Below are 19,452 nucleotides of genomic sequence, written 5' to 3' on the forward strand. Positions count from 1 at the left end.
TCCGCTTTGAATGGCTCACCCACTAGCGTCTCCTCCAGAGTTAGCTTGGCACAGAAAACAGTCCTTCTTTAGTTTTTGTTTTGTAGCAAGGTCCATTTCCTTGCAGAACACTAGAGCGTAGCTCTTGGCTCCATCGAGCCTTCTCTATGCTTCTATGCCTCTTGTTCGTCCTAGTACTTTGAAAGTCAGTTATCTTTAATCTTCCTGTGCTCTCCTTCATCTTAGTGGATTTTATGTCACTGGCCCTACAGTGGTACATATAGTGGTTGGGTATAATACTGGGTTGTAGGACAAGTGTAGGATTAGGAGGGGTGATTGGGAGGGGATCATAACGCATTCTCCTTAGATGTCTGTCCCTGTCCCCACGTTCTCCTTAGATGTCTGTCCCTGTCCCCAGAGGGGGAGTCTCTCCCCACGAGATACTCCCGCTGTGCACCATCCCCAGGGGAACTATCGGGTAGCAGCCTCACCTCCCTGGCCTCATGGGAAGGGGTTGCCCTTTGGGGAAAAGTGACGACATCTAGGGATTCGTCACACTTCCTGAAAACCAAATATGTCTTTCCTTGTAGTGTTCAACTTTTCATGAGAACAGTGGGTTGTTGGAACATTTGAAATGATAGAAGAAGTTATAGAAGTAGATTCTTTAAAACTGTCATCGAGTGTGCTGTCATGTATATGCCCAGTGTTGGTTATGTGTCATTTTTTCTTACCGTTCTTTTTGGGTGTCACCTTTATTCTACCTATAATTTGCAATTTTATCCACTTTAAGTTCATCTTCTGTATGAGTAAACCGATAATTTGTAAGTCTTATAGACCTTTCTTTACTAGTTTGATGGATGTGCCTATTCTTTTGTTAAGGATGAAAAGGGATGTGTTAAAGTGACATATTTTAGTAGTGCAAATAACTGTGATTCAGTACATGATGTCCCCCATCAATGTCTGTAGAGCACAATTCTATCAAGAAAAGGTGTCCTATGAATAAGACGATCTTACCACGTTTCATAGAAAGCACTGAAGTACCTGACACTTTGGAGGAGAACCTTCACAGCGTTGCTAGCTGGGCTTAAAAGAGCACTCTGATGAGATTTACGATTTCTTACATACAGTATGAGACTTCCTCAAATGTGGAACACTCCTGGTGATCCTAAAAAGTGTTAATACCTTGAAATGCTACAGAAGTCACCCCAAATGTATATCTGTGAAGGTAAGACAGGCCATATTGTACTATGTGATATTTACTAAAATATTTCCTATTATTATTAAAAGGTGGTATGACCTTTAGATAGCATTTTGCGTCTTAGTTTGGAAGGTAGAATTCAATTTACAGAGTGTGAATGTCCCTTTTCCTGCTAATGCTATTAGATTGTGCTAACACCCACTGAAAATACAGAGTTGGAAAGAATTTCCAAACTCAGTGTTACCTTAGGACAAGAAAATACCAGGCGGTCACCTACGGCTCGCTCCCTTTTCCTGCTAATGCTATTAGATTGTGTTAACAGGTGTCCAGTCAAACGATCAAAAAAAATGATCGAATGACCTTTTGCACGAATGCAAAAGGATAAAAAAAAGGGTCGAATTCTTTTTATTTATTTATATATATATTTTTAGTTTTGGTTGGTAAAAAATGTATTTAATAAAGAAAACAGGGGGTTTTGGGGGAGGGACCATAAAAAGAAAAAAAGAAATTCAACCCTTTTTTCGTTCCTTTGACTGTCAATCAAAAGGCATTCGGTCCTTTTGTTTTTGACCCTATCACTGGTAACCGTGTTAACAACCACTGAACATCCAGAGTTGGAAAGAATTTCCAAACCCAGTGCTACCTTAGGACAAGATAATACTAGGCGATCACCTACGGCTCGCCAGCAGGGAGTTTCTGCTTCCCTTTGCAAGCAGCAAAGTAATCTCATTGTCGGGTGTCAGATGTATCAAAATCGCACCTAGGGTGCAAAATATTCCTTGTACCAGCCAAGCCAAACACATTTGCTTTATCTTGCTTTTTAGGGTTAACTCTTTTAGGAAAAAAGGGTTCATAATTCAGTAGCTTGCTTGGGACCATAAATCTACACACCCAAAGGCGAGACCTACTTACCTCTCGCCAGAGTGCATAAAGGCTTGCCTCTAGCTTCACAAAAGACAACTCAAATGCAAGGATAAACAATTTTATAAAGAACTAACTTTCCTATTATCTTATCACCTGCATATTCACAGAAATGATTTTCCTTCTCACTGTGCTAGCGTAGGTAAAGCGATGAGGGACTGGTAACTGGGGGACAATCAGTGCCAGTGGGTGTTTTTTAAACATCACTAAAAGAAAAGTTGACTGAATGAAAGTTTGCAGCCTTTCAGGTGATTTTCACTAGGAGCAAGGAGATACTATGCATCTGAATGCAGTGCAATTACAAGCACATGGTGTTCAATGCCCAGCGACGGTTCATTTGTACACAACGCACAAGAACACCATTGTCTGTCTCCAAACAAGACTTATTATAATTTATTATTACCCGTGAATCCTGGCAATGTTGCAAATCGGATTTCTGCTTACCTCCCCATTTTGATCACATGCCGTGTGTGTGTAGAAAAAATCATGGTCGGTGCACGGGGGGCGATCGATGCATGAGCTGGATCCCGCCACTGCAAAACAATGCAAGGAGAACTCAAATTAAAATCTTTTGCGAAAACTGCCATTATCTAGTAATGATCCCATAGAGTGCCAACAAGTGTGTGTGTGTGTGTGTGTCTGTGTGTGTGTTTCCACTTCGTTGCCAGTCCATGACAACGAACCAGTATCACAAGTAAGGAACAAAAAATTATTAGAACACTCAGTCCGCTTTTATGTGTAAAAAAATATATTTAATTTTTATTTGTACAAGGATCCACAATTGCAATTCATTTAACTAACATGGATTTACATAGCAGTATAACTAGTCCCTCCTCTTCACACCACGCGTTCCACTCCAAGCACTGGCACTTCTTCAGGTGAAATTAAATCATATTTTCAACTGGCATTATTTATTTCTACACACCTCTCTGAGTCATCACTTATCCGGTCATGTGACTTACTCTCTACTTATTCCCAACCAAATGTGTGAAAGTCCAGCGGCCATCTTAGACTGGCTAATGATAGATGTACTAATGTTGTTACTGACTTTTGATGTTAGTTTAAAATAAACCTACAACATACATGATATATGTAACTCCATTTGGTGCTTTTTCTCTCAAATATCGTTTTTCGATACTGGTTTGTTATTATGGAACAGCAACCAAGTGGAATAATTGTTTGAGATTTTTTTCCCGGTTTGTCCCGCAACTGTAGTTAGAGCATCTCCTTGTTGTAGGCTTGTGCACCACTTTTGTGGGACCTTCTTGTTTTCATATACATATACATATATTTATATATATAGTCACTGAAAAAGCTTTGTTAAAGGGACATTATGGTTAAGTTGCACTAATCAAAACCAATGAAATTCAATGAAAAAACATGTCATCTTTGATGTCCTGGGTGTTAGTATTAGCAGTGTACGGTGGTGGCGTGAGTTATGGTTGCTTAGCTTACCATAACTGGCGAATTTCTGAGGTTTTTCGGTTTTACTTGTTACCATAATGTCCCTTTAACAAAGTTGTTTTCAGTGAATTTTACAGGTTTTTGTTAATACAGCTTAACCATAACGTCCCTTTAACAAAGTTGTTTCAGTGAATTTCATGGGTTTTTACCAGTGCACGCTAATTTCTTACAACTTACTAATATCATACTTACCCCAATCTAGCAACATTTTCATCCAATTTACAAAGTTTCACCGTGAGATTCTGCCATTTCCCATCTTCTAGAATCATTTTTAAAACTTTTGCACGTCTCACGTCATCGCAGACTTTCCGGACAGTGTCACGTGACCATGCGCAGCAGTTCGGAACTGCATTTTCTGTTGATCTGGCAACTTTCAAGTTTAAAATGTACCCTTGCCCAATTCCTACACCTATTCTTACTCATTATCCATTAACAATCTAGCACAGAGCACATACTAGGAATAATATTAGCAAAACTGCTATTTATCTTAGAAATGGAATCAGCTATTGCCATTCCTCCTTCCCAAGAGCCACCACCACCACCACCACCACCACCAGCTGGAGGACCTACACAACATAAAAAGCACTGTACTTCCAAAGACAATGAAGAGGACCAAGAGGCTGAGGCATAGCTCTCAACTCACACGCTTTTGGCGGGTGTCACCCGCCTTGTAAAGGGCTGACTCACCCGCCAAGCCTCCTGCACGCCCATTTATTCCAATGGACGTCTCACCCGCCAAAAACAAAATCGGGTGATTTCACCCGCCTTTGCAACACAAATGGTTGAGAGCTATGGCTGAGGTACAGGAAGTGCCGACCTTTACCCCCCAAAGAGAATCATAGGTGTGGCAGTTCTTTACCACTTTTGGGAATGTATCAAAGGCTAAAGCTACCAAAGTGAAATGCACTGTCTGCAACGTGGCACTCAGTCACGGACTACCTCGACAGTAATCCTACGGGACCACCTCCATGTGCCGCCGCACCAAATCCAACCACGCAATGCTCTCAGAAATGTTATTCCTTTGTTAGCAAGAAGTAGGCTGTCTTCCTCCACCTCATCTTCCTCAACCAATACTATAACCACACAGCCTACTTATGTGGGACATAAAATTCCACCAGCGATAAAAGTGGCTTTTGATCCATATCTTTCGAAGACAACAGTACTCTGTATATACTGCAACACACCACTCTGCACAGGGAGCAATTTTGAAGTGTTTTTCAAGCTGTAATCATGGAACATGGGAAACACTGCCCTACCTTATATGCAACACACGTGCAACATCTTCCCCAGTCAACCTGCCCCCCCATATTAGTGCTTGGTGCCATTTCCCTCCCCAGCTTACATTCTGACCTCTCCAGCAAAAAAGAAACAAAAAAAAGGTTCCTTTAGGAACCTTTCACAGTTAAAAAATAGAACTAAAAAAATAATCTTATAGACTCCATTTACTTTACATTTCTCAGTAAAGTAGATAGACTCAATAAGATATTTCAACATTTCCATTAGCATTTTGTGTTATGCTAATGGGAATAATGTAGCGTTCATGCCCCATTACAGGGTCTGGAACAGGGGACAATGGCCCAGCAGCCCAAATTATTGTCCCAAGTGAAGCGAGGGTAGATAACAAGGGACTCCGGACCATTACCCCCATGTTCCAGCCCCTGCAACGGGGGATGAAGGCCATTAGCACCCAGGGTTGCCAAGGCGGTAACCCGGGGTACTAAAAAAAAAGGATTTTCCTTCCTACACCGGGACGCGCGCATACAGAGTCCCTCTTCCCTTTCCATGGCGGCCTGCGGGAGGCAAAGAGAAGGAGTGAATGCGGCAGCAGCACCTGCCACAACCGAAATAAGATAAGTAGGTGCGTGGGGGGAAAAAAGAAAAAAGAAACCGGATGGAGGGTGGGGAGGAAGATGGCAGTGGGGCAAGCCAGCCGGCAGGCGGCTTGGAACGTGGACTTGTACCGGCGGTTCAAGCCTGAGTTCGTAGCCACCTGATTGGCTATCTCCCCCACCCATAGTGCTAATGTACAATTCTATATTAAAGAAAAATATAAAAAGACAGAAATCATTTTCTGTCTCAAATACTTTTCTCTAGCATACAATAAGGAACATAATCGGTGGACCTTTATAACTATCCACGGTTTCCACAGACCCTTTTCCACGCCATGGATCATTAAAACACCTGGATGGCACATGCACACCATCGCACAGAGCAGCCATTCTACCCTTTTTAATTTTATATTTGTAACACTCCCTCAATGTCTGCTTTCAAACAGTCACACATCCATCCACTAATCACTTCCAATAAACTTTCCATATAACGCTATGACCATATTAAGCTTCCACACACCAACTACCACTTAAAGGGATGGTCTAGTAAAAATGTTTATTAAAAAAATAGATAGGCCACATAAAAAAAAAAATACTAGCATCCTCCGTTTTAAAACTTCCTATGTAAAATTTTGAGCTATTCAAGCTCAAAATTCGAAAAAGCAAGCACAGTGGCGCAGCCATTTTGTGAAATGGAGGCCCTCCTGTGCTGGCTTTTGCTTTTGCGGCACTAATGAAGGAAAAGCCAGCCAGCTGTAGTAAACAAAGTCTACCGCTGGGTGGCTTTCCCTTCATTAGTGCCGGGACTCGGAGGACGCGGACTGGAGACCAGAGCAGGAAAGCTGCAGCTGAATCTCGGTAAGTGCTATTTATTTTTTTTACAAAAGATAAGCACTAGCTGCATTTTTTTTTCTAAGTTTTCCGGGCTGGAGGAGCCCAGAAAACTTAGAAATAAAATCGCAGCTTTAAAAACGTTGTATTCATGTTTGTGGTCGCTTTTGAAGCGACCGCAAACATAAATACAACGTTATTGTGTTGGAAAACGCTGCGGTTTTTCTTTCCAAGTTTCTCAGGCTCCTCCGGCTCGGAGGAGCCTGAGAAACTTGGAAAGAAAAAACGCAGCGTTTTCCAACACAACCGCGTTGTGTCTGCCTGAATCTGCTTTACCATTTGGGGCTCTCGGGCTCCCCTTGATTCAGGCAGAAACAATGCGGCATTGCGGAAAACAACCGCGTTGTTTCTGCCTGAATCTGCTTTTCCATTTGGGGCTCTCGGGCTCCAGGGAGCCCGAGAGCCCCAAATGGAAAAGCAGATTCAGGCAGAAACAACGCGGCATTGCGGAAAACAACCGCATTGTGTCTGCCTGAATCTGCTTTACCATTTGGGGCTCTCGGGCTCCCCGGAGCCCGAGAGCCCCAAATGGAAAAGCAGATTCAGGCAGAAACAACGCGGCATTGCGGAAAACGGAGCCTGAGAGCCCCAAATGGAAAAGCAGATTCAGGCAGAAACAACGCGGCATTGCGGAAAACAACCGCGTTGTTTCTGCCTGAATCTGCTTTTCTATTTGGGGCTCTCGGGCTCCCCACGGGGAGCCCGAGAGCCCCAAATGGGAAAGCAGATTTAGGCAGACAACGCAGCATTTAGCATTTCCCATTTGGGGCTCTTGGGTTCCCCACGGGGAGCTCGAGAGCCCCAAATGGGAAATCAGCTGCAGGTAGAAACACTACGCGGCATGTAAACATAACCGCGTGTGTTTCTGCCTGCTGTGGCTTTCACTTTGGGTCTCCGGTGCTCCGGAGCACCGGAGACCCAAAGTGATAGCCACAGCAGGCAGAAACACACACGGTTGTGTTGGAAAACGCTGCAGTTTTTCTTTCCAAGTTTCTCAGGCTCCTCTGAGCCGGAGGAGCCTGAGAAACTTGGAAAGAAAAACCGCAGCGTTTGCCAACACAATAACGTTGTATTTATATTTGCGGTCGCTTCAAAAGCGGCCACAAACATAAATACAACGTTTTTAAAGCTGCGGTTTTATTTCTAAGTTTTCCGGGCTCCTCCAGCCTGGAAAACTTAGAAAAAAAAACGCAGCTAGTGCTTATTTTTTGTAAAAAAAATAAATAGCACTTACCGAGATTCAGCTGCAGCTTTCCTGCTCTGGTCTCCGGTCCGCGTCCTCCGAGTCTCGGCACTAATGAAGGGAAAGCCACCCAGCGGTAGACTTTGTTTACTACAGCTGGCTGGCTTTTCCTTCATTAGTGCCGCAAAAGCAAAAGCCAGCACAGGAGGGCCTGCATTTCACAAAATGGCTGTGCCCCTGTGCTTGCTTTTTCGAATTTTGAGCTTGAATAGCTCAAAATTTTACATAGGAAGTTTTAAAACGGAGGGTGCCAGTATTTTTTTTTTTATGTGGCCTATCTATTTTTTAAATACAAATTTTTACTAGACCATCCCTTTAACAATCTTTTACAAATCTTTTGCTTTTTGAAATTTATTTTTTTAGTTCTCTTCTTCCAAATGATTGTATTGTTTTTATGTTGATTGCACAGTCAATCTGCTGTTCTAATATGAACTTGCGTTCTGTGGATCACTTGAAAATGGTTTCATGGAACGCAAATGGAATTAATAATGTTGTAAAGGATCCAAGGTGTTGTCTTGCTTAAAAACAATGTCTTGTGATGTTGACTTTTCTCCAGACGACACACCTCACTGATGATGAGGCCGCCAAACTTAGGCGGCGTTGGGTGGGTCAAACATACTTTTCAACACTCAGTTCGAACAAAAGGGATCTCTCGATTTTAATTTAAAAAAATCTACAAATATAGGTTCTGTCTAGCAACTCTGCCAAAGAAGGGATAATTGTCTCGCTAATAGTTAATTTGATGTCTCTCCTTACAATATATGCTGAACAAATCCATCAGGTGGAGAATGAACACAGCCATATTGCAGAATAAGCGTATAAAAGAAGAGATTGTGAATGAAATTGAGAATTTTATTGCAATTAACAGAACTGCTGCTGTTGCTCTTTCAACGGTCTGGTAGACAATGAAGTGCTATATGTCAGGCAGACTGATGTCTAAAACAGGGAAATACTGGAGAATGAAAGAGAAGGAATTGAAGAGATTAACCAGCGAAGCAAAAGCACTGGCGAAACAATGTGCGATGAATCAGGACCAGAATGTACAGTCTGAACTCAGGAAAAATATGAGTTAAACAAAATTATATCTGACCAGGTTAACAACACTTTATTCAGGAGTTTAATTAATTACTTTGAGAATGGGGAAAAGGCTGGAAGGTTACTGGCCCACAGCCTAAAGGTTGAAGAGAGTGTACAATGTATTACTGCGATAAGAGATCCATTTCGGCAATCTGGTGACACATCATAAGAGCATAAATTACATATACATGGGATTTTATGAGGATCTGTACCAATCTGAATTAAGTTGTGACCAGAACACAATAAAATCGATTCTTGACTGTGTTGAGATCCCTCAGCTATCGAAAAAGCAAGAAACACTCTTAGAAAACACAATAACAGTGGAGGATGCTCATCTGGCAACTTCGACGGTCCGAGGAGGCAAAACGCCAGGAACCGATGGATTGCCTGCTGAATTACACCGGATCTTACATGAGTATGCCCTACAGCTACTATGTGATGTGCTGAACCCATCGTTCGAAACTGGGTCCTTGCCAGACTCTATGACATGCATTGGTGATGGTACTGATGAAAAAAGTCAAATCACCAACACAATGTGGGAACTATAGGTCAATTAGCCTGATTAATTCTGACTGCAAGCTCCTGGCAAAGATATTGGCCAAACGATTGGAACCTGTGGTGCCATCGCTAGTGCATGACAACCAGGTGGGATTTGTGTCTAGAAGGTCAGTGGCGGATAATGTGAGGCGGCTGCTCCAGGCGATTGATATTGGATGTAAGCAAATGTGCCCAGCTGCAGTGTTCTCACTGGATGCACAGAAGGCCTTTGATAGGGTTGAGTGGCCATACCTATTCGAGTGCTTAAATAAAATGGGTTTCGGGGTGAACTTCCAGCAGTGGGTGAGGCTTTTATATACTGACCCTAATACTAGTGTGCTCACAAATGGACTCATCTCAGAACTCTTCAGGCTAAATAGGGGTACCAGACAGGGATGCCCACTGTCCCCTCTACTATTCATCCAAGCTATGGAGCCATTGGCGGTGATGCTGCAATCAAATGAGGATATCCATACTGTCGGCGAGGGTGTAGGTGCTCAAAAGATTTGGTACTATGCTGATGACTTGCTTGTGTTTCTCAGTTACCCTGCCACAGGTATTTCGCACCTGATAGAGGATTTTCAGTGTTTTTCTAATTTGACAGGGTACAAGATAAACTGGTCTAAATCTGAGATTCTACAAGTCGACGTTTTCTTGCATGAGACACACGTGCTGCCAATATGACTTTATTTGGTGCCCAGGAAAAATGAAATATTTTGGAGTCTGGATTTGTTCCAAGGTTGAGAAATTGCCAATGATGAATTTTGATTTGATAATTCCCAAGCTAGAATCTGACATGTACAGGTTGGCACTTCTGAGACTCTCATTGTGGTGCAAAACGCACTGTGAGTAAAACTGAAACTGAGAACTGTAGTAAAAATGAATTTAGCACCAAAAATGCACTCAGTTCTCTCAATGCTCCCTATGTGCCAAGGCAGATTTTCAAAGAGCTGGATATGCAATACAAAAGTTCCTGTGGGATGGCAAGCCGCCGAGCTTGGCTCTATGGAAAATGCAGCTTGCACTGAGACAAGGCGGTATGAACCTGCCGAACTTCTTTGACTACCATCTCGCTTTTTCCACCCGACACTTGTGTCGGACTATAGGTTCAGAGCATGAACTTTCAGGTGAGATTGTGGCTGAGTGGAATGGTGTCTCGCATCTGGCACCACAAGCCTTGTTTAACAGTGACTATACCTTCTCGTCTTGTGAACACCCTGACAGCGTTATTGCGTGAGTTCTGGTGCAACATATCACGAAAGATTGGAAGTGACCCATACCAATTCTTGGATGCATCAATCTGGTTGAATCCTGCATTGACCAGCAATGGGAAGGAACTCTTCTGGTCATCTTGGTTCCTGGGAGGAGTTAGATATATCAGAGGTCTGATTAAGGAAGGAAAATTATTCCCCTTTGCATGTCTGTGCAATGACTTTAACTTGGCTGATTGTTCTTACGCAGAGTACAGACAACTAAGGGGAATCGTTGCCACCAAAATAAATCCTGCGCAAATGATGCCTCCAAATACAGCATGGACGGCGCTGGAGCTCTGCAAGAATGCCCTGCATCCAGCAGCTACAATGTATGGCATACTGTTATCCAGTCGGAAAGGAGACCCTAAACTGGCCAATGTCTGGGCTATTGAACTAGGTTAAAGAATCGATCAGGACTGCTGGCAGCGATGCTGCAATAATGTCTGCCTGGTGAGCTTGGATTGGGGCTTGAGGGCATCACAGACCAAGCTCCTCGTCAGAACATATTCGAGTCCGGATCGTATGTTTAAGAGACACCTTATTGACTGTGACCAATGCTGAAAATGTAAATTTGAGAAGGGCACCTTAAGTCACGTGCGCTGGGCCTGCCCCAAAACAAAAGACTTTTGGAAACTAGTTTGTGAAAGGCTGGGCTTGGTTTTAAGCTGCACGATTGCAATGAAAGCATCTATTTTGGTTCTCGGAGATGTTACAAAAATGTGTGGCTGCTCCAAGCTTGTATGGTGGCAAAAAAATGATTCTAAAGGGATAGAAGTCTGCGGCCTCCTTTTGTATTCATGACTGGGTGGACGAATTATTGACTGTCTCCACATATGAGAGAGCAATTTACAAGTAGTCTATGAATGATGATACTTTTGCAGACATTTGGGGATAATTCCTTGATGCATATGGTTGATGTTTTAACTATATAATGCATGTTGTTAACTGTGCACTTATCTCCCACGCATTTGTTTTTTTTGTTTGTTTTCTTTTTTCTCTCTCTTCTCTTTTTCTATTCTTCCGTTAATTCAATGTTTGATTTTTATGAACCATTATTGACTATTCAATGCTGTTTTAATATTTGCTGGTCTGTACTCAGTGGTTGGATTTCAATGTTATGTACCATTTGTTATGGCTCTTGTGACTTGCTTTTGACAAGGGAAAATAAAAAATTTACTGAAAAAACAAATCTTTTGCATTTACATTTCCCTTACTTATACAAAGCAATTGTACACAGTGTTCCTATAAATGCACGTATGCATTTTGCAGTGAGAGAAGTGCAAACATAGAACGGGCGCTACTGATGGGCAAATGCTCATGAGTACCCAGGAGGGAAATGCCAAGGGGGAACGCCACTGGGTAACTACTGGAGCAGAGGAGTTCCAAAAGCGCGATGCATCTTAAGCATAGCATCCCTTTAACACATTTTTTCTGTCAATTTAATAGGTATTTTATAAGTGAAAATGTTTCATGGTGTTATATCACTATTAATAATTCCTCTTTTCATATATATGAAAGAACTATAAACCTCCTTCCTTAAAGATACACATTTTTTGCAACACATACTTATGCCTGTCATTATGAGCAGCGCATGTTGCACATGGAAATCATTGTTCAATTGCCTACAGCATAAGGCTCAACCATAACCCCAGCAAACCAAACCACCCCTATTATTCACTGCACCTACACTGCATCTTAGCTCAGTGTCCACTATACCCTAATAATATAACCAATGGCCAGTGCTCATATCTGACCAGTCTCCAAATCCATGGGGCATAGGCTTTGGCCATGCCGCATTCTCAAATTAGCAAATCAGAGTACACATTTGCGTTTTTGCTGAGGACCAGACCCACTACCCAGACACCAAATGTATATCACTAGTTTTTCTAATTATAATCTTACACTTTCGAAAAATAAAACACAAGACATATTTCCAAAAAACATGCTATTAGGTCCCTGCTAATGCTTGTTGCACAGGTTTGTTGTAATCTAAACCACTACTTCAGGCTGTAACCGCAAGCAGAATATTTTTTCTCATTCAAACCTACCACTATGGCTGCATGCCCCAATAAGCAAATTACAGAACACATTTTTCTTTGCTGACGGCCAGGCCCATTGCCCAGACACCAATGTTATATAACTGTGGTGTGTACACTTTAAAAAAAACAAAAAAACACAGGAATATTTTCAAAACCATGCTTTCCAGTTCTTGCTGACCCTCCTCGTGCACATTTGCTGCAATCCCATCCAGCACTTCAACCAGTACCCATGAGCAACATTGTTTTCCCTTTTAAACCTATACCAATTTTCAAAAACGTTACGACATAGCGGTCCCTGGTGGCCATGCCCAGTTTAACCCCATTGCTGGTCCCACGTAGTCATGGCCAGTAGCCAGATTGTTCGGGTCATAGCACTAGGCCATGACCCGGACAATCTGCACACTACCCATGGCCACAGGCTATACCTCAGTCACCAAAGGTATATCACTATTTTTGGTACCTACTAAATTATGACACTTTTCCAAAAATAAAGAAGAGGCCCATTTACAAAACCATGCTCTCAGGTCCTTGCCAATGCTCCTTACAGAAGTTTGCTGCAAATCCGCCCATGTTTTATTTTTTCAAAAGTGTACATACATACAATAGTCATATAACTTAGCCCCCACTTGACAAAATAAATCCATTCACACTTTGCACAAACATTCAAGGTTGGGTATAAAATCTTTCTGAAAATATTCGTCAAACGGCAACAAAGTTAGAAACCACATAAACATTTTGAGACCCGTCCCTCTAATGTTGCCCCCTATTGACAAAATCCCACTAAACTTTCATATCTAGATCTAAAATCTCTTTGCAAACTTTTGTGCAGATTCATCAAATGACACCACATTTATAAGCCTTTACAATATTTTGGGACCCCCCCTCTAATTTTGTGCGCTCTCGGCAAAACAGCACCAAACTTGTAGAACCATTCAAGATCACGTCTTGAATAATATCATAACATTTCATACAGTTTCATTGAGTGGCGCCAAAGTTACACAGCATCCAAAAACTGCTTTTCACCAACCCTGTAATGCAAAAATATGTATGGATACCCCCAGGCCTCCAGATAAGGTGCGCCCGAGGCCTTTTTACGCATGAAAATCTTGTAAATACGACAGCTTTAGTATTTCCCTGTGTACATTTACACACAAGTTTAGAGCAGAGGGCCGTTCAAACGTCAGCTTACTTGACAGCAACCAGAAGGCTTCTTTTGATTTTTATCTACCTAGATGTAATCGCAAACCATGGATAAATGCCTCTGAAACAGTATGCATTTCTCTGAAGCCTTTCAAAAAAAGAAACTGCACACTGTGATTAAAGAAATGGTTTACTTAATTCAGCTTCTGCTGTGTTGCTGCTCATGGAGCAAACAGAAGCACTGTGCATAATTATTTTCCTAGCATTTTAGGATTGTAAAATTAATAAGATGGAAAATTAAGATGCAATTGAGAGTTAATATTTTGTAAGAAATGATGCGTTTTTCCCAGTGAATGCAAACCAGTATTGCACTATTGTATTTTTTAGAGAAGTTCTGTGCTGTGTGCATAATCATGCAAAGGCAGATCATTTTTACACTTATAATTTAATTTACACTCTAATTATAGAAACCGTGTGTAAAATAACTATGCACGGTCTAGTTTACATCCATTCAACCTTGCAGTAAAGGGGTACATTATTATAAATGGTCAGTGGCAGCAGAGTCTTTGTTCAAGGGTGAGTGATTGTCATTTCACCAATCACAGGTCTTCTAGCCTCTCAAATCTTCAAGACTACAATTAAAACATCCAAAACCTGACTCTCCAGGAAGTGCAAGCACTGCTCAAAAATAAACAAATGAAAGTTAAATTTGTAATTGAAATAGAAACTCAGCAAAACATGCCCCTGTGATAATCCAGGTAGGTATTTAACTTTATGTAGCGCTTCATACATGGTTCGTCCAACATCTAGGCACTGTGATTATTATACCTCAATCGATACTCAGTTAACCGACCTCGGAAGGATGTTAGCCAATAAGATAGCTCAGCTGGTTGGGCACTCGTTGCTGTAATCTGTTCATGATCTGTAAATTGCAGGTTTGAATCTCAGCAAGGCCAACTCATCCTTTCAAGTTTGATAATGGAGTACCGACTACGGTTTGATGATAATTGTGATCAATATGTTTTATGTACAGCGCTTTGCCAAAAGCACTATATAAATAACCATTTAACCATGATAGTAGATATAGAATTTAGCATGGAGTCCTTCCCTCAATGCACTGTTGTACCATCAGGTAGTAATAGCTCCAGAAAACGAAGACTTTCATTAAACCTCAAAAGACAATTCTGCTATCGAACCTCAAAACACACAATACAAATTATGCTTGCTTTACTATGTAATTTGCTAGGTTTTTGTGTTTTCAATATTGAAATATATACAGGTGAGATCAAATGGCAGGCCTTACAGAAATAATGAAAGGTGTATTCTGTCACAATGCAGAAAGCTGCCACATAGTAATGATTTCCATACAGTTTTTGCACATGTCGGCTCGATGTCACATACATTTTTCTCTCTTGCATAGGAGAAAAGTAATTTTTACTCTCTTAAAATCACATTTATTCTCAAAGAGTTAAAATAAGAAGTAAAATACTCCCACCTCAAAATCTTATTTGGAGCACAGGATGCCCCTGAACATCTGAGATGTTTGCTAACATCACAGGGCTGTCCCCAAACTGTTTGCGGACATCGTAGATGAAAAAACACCTGTTTTGGGGCTTTTTATGGCCATATCACATCCCATCCTCATCACCCCTCACCTCCCCAGAGATCGTTTGATTAGTTTGACAAGTGCAATGTTGTGTGTTTTTATGTTTTTACTGCAAAGTTCACAGAGAACAGGCCCTGTCTGCGAATCCAACATGACGGGCATTTCCAAAAAATAAGATGCACCTCATGCTTATCACCATCCAATCAGCTGGCATGGTTAAAAGCCATGCCTAGTAGCCTGTCACTGTTTTAAAATATATAGTGGGCAACGTTGAAAGCTTTAGTCAGTGGCCAGGGCTAAAGGCCATAGCTAGTGCCCATTCATATGTCAGAATATACAATTGAGACAGCCAAAGGCCGTGGGCACTGGCTAGTATTGCATTGAAAACTATGGCTAGCGTCTGGTTAGTGAAGTGGGAGAATGGAAGAACAGGCTCCCGTCCTTCACCTCTCGCGCTTGGCCTAGAGGGTCACGGCCCAGACACCCGCCGCGAGAAGAGTTTGTCCATTTACCAGACGACCAGGTACCCTGGTACAGGAACATACGGATGTGTCCACCTGCCTGCCCAGCAGCCCGCACTGGCCATGCCGACACCTGCGGCTCGGATCAGCTAGACTAAAAACCACACGTCGTTAGAGATGCCATGACGACCTAGACAACGGGAAGCACATCTGTACAAGTATACACACTTAACATTTCCACACCAATCTACACGAAGAACATACTCAGTGCTCTGACGTAGGCGACAGGCATATTCACGGACGTGCATCTTTATTATTTTTACATAGGCTTTCAGAATGCAGAAACGCAAGATGCATCATGAACTCATCTATAACGCTTGCTCACGCTTCCCTTGAAACCCGTTACCACCATGAGAGGTATAATGGAAACACGATACTGGTCATGGAAATGTATGCTACTATAATCTAAAGCACCTATGCACCAAACAGACTACTTAAGCACCAGGCCCGAGTAGGCCTCAAACAAGAGCTCCCGTGGACATTAACAAAGCAAGAGTCAGGTTGCTGATCCTGCAGAAAGAACCCGATGGAGCAACCAGCCAAGGTCGCAATGTTGCAAGCCCACATCCAAGAACAAATCATCAAAGGCACGATGTTGCAACCTCGCACTCCGCGTACCAACGTTAAAGTCATATCTACAAATTAAACCAGACACACAGTGGAAAAGCAATATTAATTGTGCAGAATTCTGCCTCAAACACGGTCCCGCCTCACGTGACCAAGCCGAATCTGACGAGATGCCAAAACCCAGGAGAGAAAAGGCGTCTGGGTCCCTCACTACGAGACACAGGCCGAGACACTTGAAAGGCTCAATGGACACCTGCTACAGTGGGAGCGGTCAGCCTTCCACCTATGAATAAATCCTCACATTGTCTGCACGTACCCATATTGAAACATTGTTGCAAACACAGGTACACCGAGAGCTGGGAACAACGGTGGTCCCAGGCTGGGGAGCTCACGGATGCACCAATCAGAACATGGGGCTCTTATCTCAGACGTCAGTAACATTAGCCAATCCTCAGGAGCCTTCATGTAACAATTCTTATGTATCCAATTATAGGGACAACCCAGATATACCACCTGACTACACCTTGTCCACTAATATCATTCTCTATATGTGTACTATACTAACCCTACCACTCGAGCAACCAATTAAGAGTGGCGATAGGTTTTTTGTTAACTTTCTGAAGTGACGCAAGTAGCGCGTCATAATGCAGTAAAAAGGGCCTGCGAGCCCCACGATTATGTGTGTGTCAGGACGGACGCGTACGCTCCTTGACCCATCCCTGCCGTTTTGTATAAATAAACAGCAGAGTCGCCTTGCTCCTTGTGTGTGTGTCTCATACTCTATCTCATCTGGGATATACGGGAGGAGTTGGGGCCTCCCTGCCCGGAGGTCTGCGGACGGCCCGGCCGACCCCGGCAGAATTTCCCCCCGACAAGTTGGAGGCACTGCTGAGATCTGTTTAAGATCAACTTTTATTTTTAGTTTTTCCAGGCACTCCCGTTGCGAGGAGGCCCGGCGGCGCGGCCCCCTCTGCCGTTGCCCCCTTCTGAGGACTACAGGACCATCGCGGAGCCGCGAGAAGACCGGACAGCGCAATCCGGATATTGGCCCTCGGGAGCCGGTTGAGAAGTATCCCGCCCGCGGTCGGCGAGTGTCCAGACGTGGTCCAGACGAGGGGAGGTGGCGAGCCGCTTGGAGGGTGCACGCAGTCGAGCGGCCCTGCATCGAGAGAACTTGGTGAGCATGACACGCACAACAAGCAATGCGAAATTGTGAGGGAGGGGGAGGAAGTAAATAAGGGAGGGGGGAGGTATTGTAGAGATGTGCGGCGAAGGTTTAACTGAGTGTTGCTAATGGAATGAATGGTAGCAAAACGAGTGCGAGAACAGTCGGCTAACGTTACGCGAAAGAGGGGGGCGGGGCACGAAAACATCACGTGCAGCCGCTCGTAACAGTCAGCTAACGTTACGCGAAAGAGGGGGGCGGGGCACGAAAACATCACGTGCAGCCGCTTGTAACAGTGAGCTAACGTTACGCGAAAGAGGGGGGCGGGGCACGAAAACATCACGTGCAGCCGCTCGTAAGACACTGATGGTCTAAATTGCGACTAAGTGTGAGGGTGGGTGTGTGTGGTTTCCTACGACTTGACATTTATTGATCAATGAGTAGATGAGGTTCCCTATTGTTCGAGCAAGAAACTCGATAGGTAGATGACGTTTCCCTGTGGGCGGTAGCTAGTTACATAGTTGCCCAAAACGGAAGATAATTGGCTGGTTAAGCCCTCCTGTTAAGGGGCGTATCACACGCGAGGCGACGCAGCGTGCGCAGTCCGGTTATATTATTGATGAGATTACCTTGTTCCAGGAGAGACAGGAAGACAGCTGTAGGGTTAGCGGGGTAGATTGCAAGTGTATTTTGAACTTAAAAAACATAACAAGAATATACCAGTAGCTCGAAGAAATCGGTGACGTCACCAGTAGGGATTTAATAGGATATCGCGAGCACAAGGAATTTTGGGTTTGAGAGTGGTGGGGAAGAGAAGCATGATAAAGGAGCTGGTACGGAGATAAACTATAAACCAGTGGATCGAAAAAAGGGGAAAGGGGCGTGGCTGCGCACGGAGAACGCCGGCCACGGCAAGTGTAAACGGGGGAGGAGAACGGAGAAACAGGACGACTGTATAAGATCATCGTAAGGGGTACGCAGCCGCAGGGGGCTGCGTGCGCTTCGGCCGCAGGGGGCCGTAGGGGAAGGAATATAATATAACATCATATTTATTATCATTGCATAATTTGTCAAAAGGATTGTCGAAAGTCCCCACACTTGCGGGGCGAGGTAAGCAATACAAGGTTGTATATCGTAAACTGCTAGTAAGGGGAAGGGTAACAAGGGGAGTGAATTTATGTCATACGGGAGAGGGTCGGGAGGGTGGGGGAACACCCTCACTACCCCACTACAGCACATATGCACCACACTGCCACCACATAGGGAGAAGTTAATTAAGTACAGCATAGAGTGGACCCAGGGGACAGATAACAAAATGTTAACACCATGGCCGCCTAATGGTAGTTTCGATCCATATGCCCAACATTCACTACTGAACCATCTGCACAATACATACAAGGGGAAGAAGTTGGCAAACCATGTGGAGGTGTTTAACTTATGGAGGATGTTCCAGGGGTCTCGACCAGGACCAAATGGAATGTTCACTATGGGGGAAACACCGGAAGAAAAGGAGATTAAGAAAGAAGGAACGGGTGGGGAAAAGGAGTGCGAAAGCACAAAGAATACGGGGAACGAAAGACAGGGAGGAGAAAAGATTGATAAATCAGACGACATAAAAAAGGAACCGAGCAATGGGATACCCATAACACCGGGAGTGAAAACAGAGGGAGGAGGGTTGTACCCTTTAAGAGAATTAGGAGAAATAGCAGGACAGTTAAGGGCGGCTGAAGGATACTCAAACCCGGCATACAGCCCTCCACCATATGTGGCTCATGGGAAGATACCAATGGGGGACAGGAGGATTAGAGAAGAGCAGACTGTAGAGATAGGAAACGATGAGTGGATAGCTGCACAGATATTGTTGAAATTACGAGGCTCACTAACTGGAGAAGAAAGGGAGGCGGTAAGGAGAACAAACGAGGATAGTGCCAGAGAGAGTGAAATGAGGGGAGAGGAGCTACTACGGCAGAAGGAAGAGATTTTGGAGGAAAGATTAGCAGAACTAAGGGATGAGCAGAATGA

At 43.4% G+C, this 19,452-nt stretch overlaps 1 protein-coding gene across 2 annotated transcripts in view; it reads right to left on the bottom strand.

Moving 5' to 3' along the window:
• The window catches only part of ELAPOR1 (endosome-lysosome associated apoptosis and autophagy regulator 1), a 550,309-nt gene that overhangs the window by 169,254 nt on the left and 361,603 nt on the right, over positions 1–19,452 (bottom strand). For both annotated transcript variants that reach the window (XM_069633660.1, XM_069633661.1), the window contains exon 8: positions 2,543–2,631. In XM_069633660.1, coding sequence (XP_069489761.1) covers positions 2,543–2,631 — 89 coding nt within the window. The remainder of the gene's footprint in view (positions 1–2,542; positions 2,632–19,452) is intronic.

The sequence above is a fragment of the Ambystoma mexicanum genome, chromosome 13 (genome assembly GCF_040938575.1).
Source record: "Ambystoma mexicanum isolate Mex_15411 chromosome 13, UKY_AmexF1_1, whole genome shotgun sequence".
NCBI classification, from domain to species: domain Eukaryota; kingdom Metazoa; phylum Chordata; class Amphibia; order Caudata; family Ambystomatidae; genus Ambystoma; species Ambystoma mexicanum.